General features: G+C 42.1%; 1 protein-coding gene across 4 annotated transcripts in view; it reads right to left on the reverse strand.

Annotated features, from left to right (window-relative positions):
* The window catches only part of ATF1 (activating transcription factor 1), an 87,518-nt gene extending 76,766 nt beyond the window's left edge, over positions 1-10,752 (reverse strand). The window contains exons 1-2 of one of the 4 annotated variants that reach the window (XM_047741038.1): positions 10,475-10,752; positions 3,363-3,461 (exon numbers count right to left, since the gene is read on the reverse strand). In XM_047741038.1, the coding sequence (XP_047596994.1) occupies positions 3,363-3,455 (93 nt within the window). In that variant the 5' untranslated portion in view covers positions 3,456-3,461; positions 10,475-10,752. Of the gene's footprint in view, positions 1-3,362; positions 3,462-10,101; positions 10,256-10,474 lie in introns of those variants that run through there. The other 3 variants (XM_047741040.1, XM_047741039.1, XM_047741041.1) reach the window with 3 other exon arrangements.
* Positions 10,753-13,494: the final 2,742 nt, after the last annotated feature.

The raw sequence follows: 13,494 nt of genomic DNA on the forward strand, positions 1-13,494 counted from the left end.
GCTGCAACAAAATGAAGTCTGCCAACAACCTGAGTCAAGTTGGAAGTGGATTCTTCTCCAATTCAACCCACAGGTGAGAACCCAGCCCCAGCCAACACCTTGACTGCAACTTGAAACACCAAAGCAGAGAACCAAGCAAAGAAGTTTCGGCCCTCACAGAAACTGTGATAACATGTGTTGTGAGCAATTAAGTTTGTGGTAATTTTAGTACAGAAAAGTAATACAGATAGCATCACAAACTTAACATGCCTAAAGGCCAAATTCCTGATTGCCAAAATTACCCCATAAAACTAAAGAAAAATATGCTCATGTTGTCCATCTTATTAAGTGGCAACTCCATTCCTACAGTTATTCAAGCCAAAAACTAGAGTCTATCTTAACTTCTTTTTTTTTCTCTAAAACCCACATCTAATCCGAAAGTAAACACTGTTAGCTTTAAAACCAAATTATATCCAGAATCTAAATTTTATCTGCTACCACCTTGGTCCAAGCCACTATCACCTCTCAAGCACATTATTCTAAACGGTTCCTAACTGATTTTCCTGCTTCTACTCTACAAAGCAACCAAAATGATCCTATTAAAACATCAGGTAAGGGGCGCCTGGGTGGCTCAGTGGGTTGAGCCGCTGCCTTCGGCTCAGGTCATGATCTCGGGGTCCTGGGATCGAGTCCCGCGTCGGGCTCTCTGCTCAGCGGGGAGCCTGCTTCCCCCCCCCTCTCTCTGCCTGCCTCTCTGTCTACTTGTGATCTCTCTCTGTCAAATAAATAAATAAAAAATCTTAAAAAAAAAAAAAAACCATCAGGTAAGTTTTTATTCAAAACACTCCAAAGGATTCCCATCTCACCCAGCTTAAAAGCCAAAAGCCTTACAGTGGCCTACAAGGCCTACCTTATCTGGCACTCTCCCTCCCCACCCCAAACCTCTTGGCCTCATCCTGTATCATTCTCCCCTCATTCACCTGTCTCCCAGGGCACCAGTCTCTGTGCCATTCCTTAACTATGCCAAGTACCTACCAGTCTCAGCGTTTTACAACTGTTAGTTCATGTAAATGAAGAGTTCTTTCCACTAATGGGACTTCTCTGACCGCTTTATATACAAAGACAGGTCCACCTGTCCCCACCAATCCCCATCCCTTCCGCCCTGCTTTGTTAGTCCCCACAGTACACACTATGAACTGATACCTGTTATTGCCTGTCTCCCCAAAATTAGAAGGAAAGTCCGTAAGAGCTGAGGCTTCTGTTTATTCCTATGTCCCCAGCTTATACTGAATGACTAAATAAATATAACTGCTGTAGATATGGTTTCCTTACAGTATTTAGAGTCTAATGAAGTAATCACGCCACAAGAATTTGGACATGGTGCTCGCTTCGGCAGCACATATACTAAGAATTTGGACATGAAGTCAGTGACATTATTTTTCAAAATCACTACAAAATTACTTACCACTTAGAAATGTACTCATTCTACATCTCACTGTAAATATGCTTCTAAGAAAACTTGGAGAACATTCACATTCTACCAAAATAACTGAGGTATACAAGCCAAGTGAATTTAAACATTTCTGTGAAGGACTCTATTAACAGAAAGATAGCTGAAAGACTCTGTAATTGTTTTTCCAGCACCATCTGGAGAAGATACCATTATTCTACACAGATATAGCCAAACAATAAAGAAGGATGAATAAAGCTTGAAGGATTAATCCTTTCGGACCTCGTTTCTCAAATTCTGGTCTCAAGACTCTTTACACTCTTAAAAATTACTGAGGACCCCAAAGAATTCTTATATATGTGGGCTTTTAATCTACTAACACATTTAAAATTAAAACAGAAATCTTAAAAATATTTAACAGTTCATTTTGAAGTAATATAAATATATTACGAATCTAATTTTCATTTATGTAAATAAACTTCCCTCTCCCAAATTAGTATAAGAGAATGACATTTTACTTCTCTGCAAATTAATGTTTGAGTTAATAGAATATGGCTGAATTCTCTTACCTTCTTTTACATTAAATATTTTGCCATATGTTGTTCTGGCTGAGGTATATAAATGAAGCCTGGCCTCACATATATATGAAGTTGGAAAAGGGAGGACTGTTTTTAATAGTGTTTTCAGATAATTGTGGATACTCTTCTTTGATACCACTTTAAAACTTAAACAGGTTGTAGTTTCTTAAAGGTTGTTTGCAATATACAATCTTAATGTTACGTATTTTTTTTTAAAGATTTTTATTTACTTGAGAGAGGAGAGAGGGAAAGAAAACACATACAAGCAAGCACAAGAAGGGGTGGGGGGTGGAGAGGCAGAGGGAGAGACTCCCTCTGAGCAGAGTCCAACACGGGACTTGATTCCAGGACAATCTGATAATGACTTGAGCTGAAGGCAGACACCCAGCCAACTGAGCCACCAGGCACCCCTTAGCGTTATATATTCTATTAACATCAACATCCATTGGTCTGGGGTGCCTGGGTGGCTCAGTCAGTTAAGCCTCTGCCTTGGGCTCAAGTCATGATCCCAGGGTCTTAGGACTGAGCTCCACATCAGGCTCCCTGCTCAGTGGAGGGTCTACTTCTCCCTCTCCCTCTGCCCCTCCTCCATGCTTCTAATCTCTCTCTCTCAAGTAAATAAAGAGCTCTTTAAAAAAATAAAATAAAATAAAATCCATTGTTTACCTTGCACTCTAAATGAATCTTATACCCAAGCATGATTTTGTAACACAACTTTGTAACTGAAAAGTCTGTTAAGTACTGGGAAACTGTCAAGCCCACAATAGTGAATACAAGTTTTCCAAAATTCTCATTTTTGCTTGAAAGTTCAAGTCTTATCATAGGCAACAAACACCTGTCCATTGTTTTCCTTAAAGTGGGTGACGTGCATGAATCAGACAATTTGGAATTTAAAAATATCAGTTCCTCAATATGCATGCCTATCAATTTAAATTCTCTAATGTATAGGCCTATTTTCCAGTTCAGCAAAAAGATTTCCTATATATCCACAATAAATCGACTGAACTGAAGGTGGTTTGCCTATTGAAACTATCAGTCTGTTTCAAGTTAGCACAAAGATATAAATAATTTTTCATTTTTCTTATGCAAAAACAAAATCCATCTGGAAAAAATCAAAATAATCATGCACCACAAAAAATTAAATCTACTTCAAGTTTTGTAATGTATATACCTATTTAAAACAACATTAAAGGTACTTTGTATAGAAGAAAATAAAACTGAAATAACCTTGCCAGGATGTTTAAATCAAATCTACCTTCCTTTCTTACAGTTCAACATTTACAGCTCTTTTTCCTTGGTTCTTTTTCATAAAATATTCCTATTTAGCTCAGTATTTTGGCTGGATCCTGCCTTACCTGTTGAGCAATATGAGAAATATGAGTTCCCTGAACCGCTGAACCAGGCTGCGGCGCTGCCTCTGCAGTGTTACTCTTGTGGGAATCTTCCATAATCAACTACAAGCAGGAAAAAAGTCAGTTAGAAGATGCTTTTCAAGAAATCCTAAGACATTTCTATCCTTAACATGTGTACGTTTTCAGAGGAGCAAGATGAAGTTTCTCTATGCTATGAGCTAGCTCAATTTATCCAGACTCATTGTCTTCTCATGTTCTGTTCTGTGTAGAGATCTAATTACAAGATCTCAAGAAATGGCAATTAAAAAGCACTACAGAATATGTATAATATGCTTCACAGTTGTATAAAAATTGGCAACCTGGTTGCTTCTGTAGAAGAGAACTGGCAGTTATGGAACAGAGATAGAAAAGACTATTTCTTGCATATTCCTTTACATTTTAAAAATTTTGATCCACATGAACCTGTTAAAATTTAATAAATAACAAATACATACATAAATTATTGTGACTAAGTTTTAAAGTGTTATCCCACTCACGAAGTAGGATAGTCTTCCTGTCCATGGACAAAGAATTCTTCTTCATCTAGGGAACAGTTTCTAATTGCACAGATAGTGCTACACAGAGAATTCATTAAACAGAAGCTGAACTAAATAAATAAGCACAACCACACCTAAAGAGATTCTAAAGATCTAGATGATCTATAGAAAGAAGCAAGTGCAGGATATGCAGGCTAAGTAAAAATGAGAATAAATGGCTTATGAGAGATGGAATATGCCAAAAGGGAAGACAACCACTTAGACTGCTAGAAGATTTGGGCAGAATTTAAGGTTTTTAAATGATTACACACAAAGAAAAAAGAGGGGTTGGCCAGCAAACATGAAAAGATGTTCAGTATCACTAACCATTAGAGAAATCTAAATCACAACTACAATGAGATACCATCCCAACATCCCATCATTAGGATGGCTATTAATTTTTTTTTAAGGTTTTATTTATTTATTTGACAGAGAGAGATCACAAGTAGGCAGAGAGGCAGGCGGGGGGGGGGGGGGGGGGGAGGCTGCCTGCTGAGTAGAGAGCCTGATGTGGGGCTCCATCCCAGGACCTGAGACCATGACCTGAGCTGAAGGCAGAGGTTTAACCCTCTGAGCCACCCAGGCGCCCCTAGGATGGTTAATATTTTTTAAAAAATTAAAAATAAAATAAGTGCTGGTGAGGATGTGGAGAAACTGGGACATTTGTGCACTGTTGTTGGGGATGCAAAAAAGGTGTAGACACTATGGGAAACACTATGGTAGTTACTAAAAAATTTAAAGATAGAATCACTGTGTGATCCAGAAATCCCTCATCTAGGTATATACCCAAAGGAATTGAAAGCAAGGTCTTTAAGATATATTTGTACACCCATGTGCACAGCAACATTATTTACAATAGTCAAAAGGTACAATCAACCCAGTTATGCATAGAGATGAATGAATAAACAAAATATGGTATATTCAAAGTCTACATAATATTCCATCCAGGGAACATACATAATTCTTTTTTTCTTTTTAACCAAACAAGATAATACTGTGATTAATATCTTTGGTGCATAAAACTCTTCCACAATTAAAATTATCTCCACAGAACATATTCCAAAAAGGAAAATTACTTGATCAAGGAGTATGAATATCTAAGGTTTTCTGGGGGAACCTGGGTGGCTCAGTCATTAAGTGTCTGACTTCGGCTCAGGTCATAATCCCAGGGTACTGCGATCAAGCCTCACATTGGGCTCCCTGCTCCTCCCTCTCCCACTCCCCCTGCATCTGCTCCCTTTCTCACTGTGTCTCTCTCTGTCAAATAAATAAAATCTTTTAAACAAATAAATAAGTAAATAAAAATAAAATTTTCTGAAGGAGTTACAGTCCATCAGAAGTACATGAGAAAGCAATGATAGGTGAAAAATGACATACTGTTTTACATTTCTTTAATTCCCTATTAGTTGTGTGAGCTATCTGTTCGTATTACTTATTCATCCATTTATCACCAAATCTTAGTGTTTTTCTTATTTGCCTGTTTCTTTTTTTTAAATATTTTTAAAGGTTTTATTTAGGGGCGCCTGGATGGCTCAGTCATTAAGTATCTGCCTTTGGTTCAGGTCGTGGTCCAGAGTCCTGGGATGGAGCCCTGTGTAAGGCTCCTGCTCAGCGGGGAGCCTGTTTCTCCTCCTGCTTGTGTTCCCTCTCTGACTGTCTGTGTCAAATAAATAAATAAAATCTTAACAAAAAAAAAAAAAAAAGGTTTTATTTGTTAATTTAAAGAAAGTGACAGAGGGGAAGAGGGTGTGCATGAGCCAGTGGAGGGGCAGAGAAAGAAGGGGAGAGCATCTTTGAGTGCAGAACCCAAAGTGGGGCTTGACATGGGTCTCAGGACCCTGAGAGCATGACCTGAGCTGAAATTAATAAGAGTCAGATTCTCAACCAACAGACACCCAGGCATCCCAATCTATATCTTTTAAAATTTTATTTATTTGCCAGAGAGTGAGCACATGTGCACATACAAGTGGGGTAACAGGAGAGGGAGAAGCAGGCTCCCCACTGAGCAAGGAGCCTGATGTGGGACTCAATCCCAGTACCCTCAGATCATGACCTGAGCAGCAGGCAGACGCTTAACCAACTGAGCCACCCAGGCATCCCTAATATTTCTTTTTTTTTTTTTTTAAGATTTTATTTATTTGACAGAGAAAGAGAGAGAGAGAGAGATCTCAAGTAGCCAGAGAGGCAAACAGAGAGAGAGGAGGGAGCAGGCTCTCCGCTGAGCAGAGAGCCCGATGCGGGGCTCGATCCCAGGACATTGGGATCATGACCTGAACCGAAGGCAGAGGCTTTAACCCACTGAGCCACCCAGGCGCCCCCCTAATATTTCTTAATACAAATTTCATTTCTATCATGTGGATACAAATATCTTAACAATGACTTAACTATGATTATTTTTAAACTTTTAATTTTGCCAAATTCATCTAATGCTTCCTATGTTGTTTCTTCAACTGCTCTGAATCTCATATATAGTACCTTCTTTAGGAAGAGCCGTGATTTTTCATCTCCACTAATACAAGTATAATATCACAGACTAAACACAGAGATAGCACCAAACCTGCAATTATGTATTTTCTCCATACTATCTGTATTGAAAATGCCTTAAAAAAAAAATAGATTTTGGGGCACCTGGGTGGCTCAGTGGGTTAAAACCTCTGCCTTTGGCTCAGGTCAAGATCCCAGGGTCCTGGGACAGAGCCCTTTGTTGGGCTCTCTGCTCAGCCGGGAGCCTGCTTCCCGCCGCCCCCCCCCCCCCCGCCACGCCTCTCTGCCTACTTGTGATCTGTCTGTGAAATAAGTAAATAAAATCTTAAAAAAAAAAAAAAAAAGATTTTAAGTAATCTCTATACCCAATGTGGGGCTCAAATTTACAACTCCAAAATCCAGAGTCACACAACACACTCTACTGAGACAGACAGGCAGCTGAAAATGCCTTTTTTTTAACACTCCCATTTCAGAAGACATAAGTTAGAATGTAGAAAAGAAAAAAATATATATAGTGCTAAAGCACTGAACGAAACTATAAAAGATTTTTCAAAACCTTATTAAATTACTGGAAATGATACTTTTCTGTTTCACTGTGACTCACTGATTTCTCCTCCGTAACAGTATTATTAAGAAATCCTAAATCTAATGGAAACTAACACAATCAACATAACAATACACATTTCCTAGTAAAAGCGACTACAGTCAGCAAGTAAGATTTTGGCCAATTATTACAACCACATTTCCTACGGAAAATAAGCCCATTTTCTATAACTTTTTAAAGAGAAATCAACTAATCAGCTTTTTTTTCCAAAATGAAGACAGCTTTAAAGTTTTATCTCACTGTAAACTATACTATGTATTTTTTATGTTGGCGTATAATCTTCATTTGCTCACTCTTTTCAGCTATTACTCTTAAAACTGAGGTTAAGATGAACGATCTGTTAAAAACTGGCTCAACACAGAATAAGCTGTATGTGTACAAAAGCATTCTCTATGAAAATAATATAGCTCCCTGCAGCAGATGGAAGCTTAACACTAGACACCAGTAAGTAGGCCAGAATCACAGGGGTTAGTGAAACACGGCTTCAAAAGTGCCATCAACGAGATGGAATTTGGGAGGAGGATAAAATGCAGCAAGCTGTGATCTTGCTGACATAATAAAGAATGTAAGTAAAAGACATGGTGCTTCTAAGAAAACTTGCAAAAAAAGGAGTATTATATCCTAGGCACTTAATGAAGAGCTTTTTTATATCATTTCCTGGATTCCCTATTTGAGAGATTTATAAATTGAGGCTCAAAGAAATTGTCTTTTTCTATGAATCTCACAGTAAGATGTGAATACAAGATCTGAAGGCAGAACTATTTTAACTCAAAATCCATGTTTTTTTCTTCCCCCCATGCTGCCCCTCGTCCTCTAACATTGCCAACTTGTTCATCTGGCAAACTCCTACTCTTTTCAAGTTTCATCCCAAACATTAAGTTCCCAACTGCTCCAGGTCCTTTCTTCCTTCCTACTTTGTGCCCTCCACATATTTCTAATGAGGTCACTTAACACTTGGAACTGTGTTTATTAGCATGTCTGGTTCCCCCAGTCTTTTTTTTTTTGGGGGGGGGGGGGTGTTTCCCCCAGTCTTAAGGTACCTAAGGACAGTGCCTATAGCAGCCCAATAGAGACACTCATGTATGCAGTAAATAAACATCAACGAATACAGTTAGTATTCTCATTTGACGAATGAAGGTCTTAGTTTCCTCACCTACAGAGAATACAGAACTATGATAAGCTTGAGGGCAAGGAGTCTCTTGACATTTCCATACTGAACTCATGATCTTCCCTCAAAATTGTTCGTTTGCCATGCTGAATTTCTTCCAGAACTTCCCATGTGCCTACCTTGCCTTCTCTCACCTTCAGGCTTTCACATATGCCATTCCCTCTGCCAGAAACACTACTCCCCTCCTCTTCGTGTGGCCTATTCCTATGAGCTATTTATTCTTCCAGGCAATCTTTCATGAATCCCTCAGACTAGTAGAAAAGCTCTGGCTGTATCCCCAAAGCACATGTTACCCCCTCTTCACCCAGTATTGTAATGGCCTGTTCTCTGTCTTGCCACCAGAATGCAAGCTTTAGGGAGCCAAAGACCATATCCAGCTCCCAATATAGCACTAATACCTTGCACATTCATTAATGCTGACTAAATCAATGTGTTTAGTAGGGTTTGTCTAGCTACAGAAAGAAGTAATGGTTAAATAAATATATTTAGACAATTACTTCAATTCGGCTTTGGAATCAAGACAACACAGGCACACAAAAATCCTACGTTAGAGATGGAAATTCATTATAATTAAGTAGGATATGTGAAGAAAAAGCATTTTGGGGCGGGACTACCACCTACTGGTGATATAGTAGTACTGTACAGATTTATCACAGACCAAACATAACCTTAAAGGATAACAGAACTAACACATTCAGTGTTAGGACAGCTGTACTGATTCTATTTGGGACATCGAGGAACATGCATATTACAAAATCTACAGGAAAAAGAGCATTTTAATAAAACTGCTTAGATCTGCTGGTAACAAAATTCTCAAGATAAAATGCATTTTGCAAACAAACATAGCAATACAAACTCTCATCACAAACCATGCCAGTTTGACAAAGATGCTTGCCAAATCTATGCTGAAAGAGCCTCAGAAGGGCAGTCTCAATGAGTATCACAGATATCCCCCACTTCTCAAAAAGTAGTGTTGCATCACTGCAGTTTGACAAAAAATGTACACTAATACGTGATTTCACTAACAGAAAGAAATCTCAAGGGGATTTTCACTTTCAGGAAACAAGTGAAGATAGCATTCAGGGTTTGTTTCACAGCCAGCCATTACAGAGGCAGCCTGGACCACAACAGCAAGAGGGGCCTGCCAAGCTCCTTCCCCTAGAACTATACTCAGCATCTCAGCATCAAGTCTCCATAGCTTTGAGCTGCGTCGGTGAATATCAGGGACTTTATCTCAATTTATTTTGTTAGTTAAGATGAGTCCGAAGGTATGAAAAGCCCGAGAGATTATTTGGGGGCTCTGAGAACACAGAAAAAAATTTCCGTATAAATTAATGGTAATTTCTTCTTTGCTTTAGGTCATTTCTCTTAAGATTTCACAGGAATGCCCTTTCCGATGGCTGAGGAAACCAGTACTAGCCCACAGCTCCTCAAAAGCTAATAAAACCACCATTATTCAACATCTACAAAGATTTTTAAAGCAGATTAAGGGGCACGCTCCAACGTACACCTGATGCAGGAAATCTGCATGTTGGGAACGACCATGCTTAGTTTCACGATGTAAGAGAAAATCAGAGTTTCCTCGCCTTGATTCACTGTCCACAGATAAACAGAGGAGCGTCTATCTTCCCACACGCTCCTTCTCCTTCACCAGCTACACCTTTCCATTACTGTTTCGTGCGTCTGTGGCTTTACTGTCTACCTCCGCACTGGACTGTGAGCTCCCTGCGGGTAAGGACTGTTTCTGCCCTCCACCGACAGCCGGCCGGGGCCTCGCACGCCCAGCGCACCCGGTGTGCTCTGCGGGATCCCTGGCGGACATAACCGGTCTCGGGCAGCTGGGCGGAAAACGCGCGGAGGCCAAGGCCACGCCGCCCTCCCCGCCCCGCCCTCTCCGCCCAATTCCGAGACCTTCGACGGAGGGCGCTCGCCTTCGGCCGCAGAGGGGCCGCTTCAGAGGCGAAAGCCACCCCCGGCGGGAGGTCTCCGGTTTTATTTTGGTTAGGGGAGGAGGAGTTGGGAAGCAGGGGAGACCGACGACTGCGGGAGAACAGCCGGGCCAGGCACAAGAACCGGAAGGGCGCCCGGACGGGGGACAGCGGACAGCCCCTCCCCCTTCCGCCGCGCGCCCTCCGCGCCCCTCCCCCACTGCTGCCGCCGCGCGCGACCCCCACCCGGCGCGAGACTTGACTCGGCGTCCCGGACGGCGTCGAGTCCCCACGCCCTCCCTCTGCCCGGGAACACGGGGACACAGAAGCACGTTCCACCCCCGCCCCCTGCTTACCTGTGGCTGCAGCTCGCCGCTGTCCGGGGCGGGAACTTCCACTCCCCCCTCCCAGGTGGATCCGAATTCTCTCCCCACTTCACCACCCCCCTCACACGGCGGGGGACGTCCCTGTGTCTCAGGGGTCAGGCGGAGCGGGGAGAATTAGTGTCACTTAATAGCCAACTGCCCTAAACTACCGTTTCCTCGGCAGTCAGGGCCGCCACTGGCGGCATGATCTACACCAGGCCGGGGGCGGGGGAGTAGAGGGGGGCAAAACTGAGTAAGTGAGCGTGGGGGGTGAGGTTAAGGCGGTCCGTCCGTGCGGGCCGCCGTCCTACGTCACCACGTTGCTCACGTGACGTGCCGCCATCTTGTGCCGGGTCTGCTCGGATGGCAAAGTGTAACTTCGGAGGTGAAGGTTACCTGTGGTCGTTTTTCGCTTCTGGAGCTCTGTCCGCGCTCCTCCCGCACTTCTGTTTTTGGAGGCCCCGCCTGGCTTGGTGGTGTCAGGAGGCCGCTCGGTGTGAGGCTCTTTTCATGAGTTAGTGGAGTCGCTCTCAGCTCAGCTCCTACTTTCTCCGGGTTGGGTGATGAGACCCAGAACCGTCGATCCTGGCCTTGACCCACGCCTCACCTGTCCGGATCTGGTAGAGAGAAGGGACTGAAGCATCTTCTCTTGGTTTCCTCAGCCTATTTTTAAACGCATAAAACTGCGTGGAGTTGCATCCTTTCTCCCCCGCGAAAGGATTTTCTCCAAAGACTGATTTCAAACACACACACACACACACACACACACAGTACAGGCAGGGTGTTTTGAGCGCCACTAAGCGTGTCCCGCTGAAACAGATTTACCTCAGCTGTTACAGTGGAGCGTTGTCAAAATGTTACACGCAGTCATTTTAATACATTGCAAAAACTTTAAAAAATATTTTTAAGAGGCGCCTGGGTGGCTCAGTGGGTTAAAGCCTCTGCCTTCCGCTCAGTTCATGATCTCAGGGTCCTGGGATTGAGCCCCGCATCGGGCTCTCTGCTCGGCAGGGAGCCTGCTTCCCTTTCTCTCTCCCTCTCTCTCTGCCTGCCTCTTCTGCCTACTTGTGATCTCTGTCTGCCAAATAAATAAAATCTTTTTTAAAAATATTTTTAAATGTGTATCTACCTCTTTGGAAAAGGGATTATGCATTATCTGAAATTTTTTTCTGTATCCATTTCCTTGCAAAATATTATTTTATGGCTTTATAGTGATGATAACAAATGATAAAAGATAAACTTTTTAGTGTGTTCTTTTTTTTTTAAGATTTTATTTATTTGTCATAGAGAAGCAAGAGTGAGCACAGGCAGAGGCAGAGGGAGAGGGAGAAGCAGCAAGGAGCCCGATGTGGGACTCGATCCCAGGACGCTGGGATCATGACCTGAGCCGAAGGCAGCTGCTTAACCAACTGAGCCACCCAGGGGTCCCGACTTTTTAGTGTGTTCTTGACAAAATAAGCTTCAGGATTTTTCTGGCGTTTTATTAGTTTGAGATCTTCAATGTAGGCAACTTGATTTAGCTGATAGAGCCCTTCCTGGTTTTGACCTTTAAGGCTTGGGCACCTGGGTGGCTCAGTTGTTTGAGCTTCTGCCCTGGGCTCAGTTCATTATCCTAAGGGTTTTCAGATTGAGTCCTGCTTTGGGCTCCCTTCTGAACAGGGAGCCTGCTTCTTCCTGTCTTTCCCCTGCTCTCTTGCTGTCTCTGTCACTACTGTCACTACCTCTGTCTCTCTCTCTCTCATAAGTAAATAAAATCTTAACCTTTAAGGCCAGATAATGTGATTTAAAGCTCAAGAGTTGCTCTGACAGACACTCCAAAGAGCTCACTAACGTTTAGCTAATGCCATTCATTCAGCAAATATTGTTGACTATTGAAACAGGTGCCTTTATTTTCAATTTTTGATTAGGCAAATGACCCAAACCTCTGTAAGCTTGTCTTCTTGTTATCAAAATTGGGAAGAGTTTAATCAAGCCGTGGTCCAGAATTATTGTAAGAATCAAAATGTCATATACCATAGGGAAAGCACAGTGACCTACAAAGGTTCTCAGACATCAGCCTTTCCTAATGAACAAAACCCAGTATCAGTCATTCTGGAATCCAAAATATTAATCCAGTCTGGAAGGCTGGCTATAAGTTTACTGTTGTTTTGTGTTTGGTTGTTTCTTCCTTGGAATTCAGAATGCTTAACAAATAGCGATCAGTAAAAGAGGGGTGGGGGACTGCAAAATGTTATCATCAAAAGAAACTAGATTTTAGTGGTGCCTGGGTGGCTCAGTTGTTAAGCCTTATCTCCCTTCAGTTCAGGTCATGATGGGGATCAGCCCCACATTGGATTCTGCTCAGCAGGAAGCCTGCTTCTCCCTCTCCCAATCCCCCGGCTTCTGTTCCCTCTCTTACTGTCTCTCTCGGTCAAATAAATAAATAAAATCTTTAAAAATAAATAAATAAATAAATTTTACTGAAACCTTCAAATTGTATAGACTGCTTTCTCTTCAGTTTCTCTTCCACCTTTGAAGCATCTTAAGTTTAACTCAGATACTATGCTGCGCAACACTGGCACTCACAAATATTTCTGCCATACTTGTTTCTCATGGAAGTGTCACCTGCTGGACCTACCACCCTTCTGAACCTTGAGGAATAACTGAAGAAGAAAGAAAGAAATCTTGGTTATGACACACACAGTTCTTTCTGAAGAAGCGTATAAACTAGATGGACAGGTCTTTGACTTTAGAAGTGAGGAGATAAAGTGAAATAAAAGAACCTAACTTTCAAAAGCCAAAGGTAATTGTTTAAAATAAACTGGTCAAGCCAGTGGTGGTACCTCTTTGGCTCTTCTGGTGTACTGTTTTCTAGTTAAGAGGGACAGACATTATGAGGAGATGGGTTTAATAATATTACCTATTCCTGGGGCACCTGGGTGGCTCAGTTGGTTGGGCATCTTTGGCTCGGGTCGTGGACCCAGGGTCCTAGGATCGAGCACCACCTCGGGCTCCCTGCTTGGCAGGAATCC

The sequence above is a fragment of the Lutra lutra genome, chromosome 8, assembly GCF_902655055.1.
Source record: "Lutra lutra chromosome 8, mLutLut1.2, whole genome shotgun sequence".
NCBI classification, from domain to species: Eukaryota; Metazoa; Chordata; class Mammalia; order Carnivora; family Mustelidae; genus Lutra; species Lutra lutra.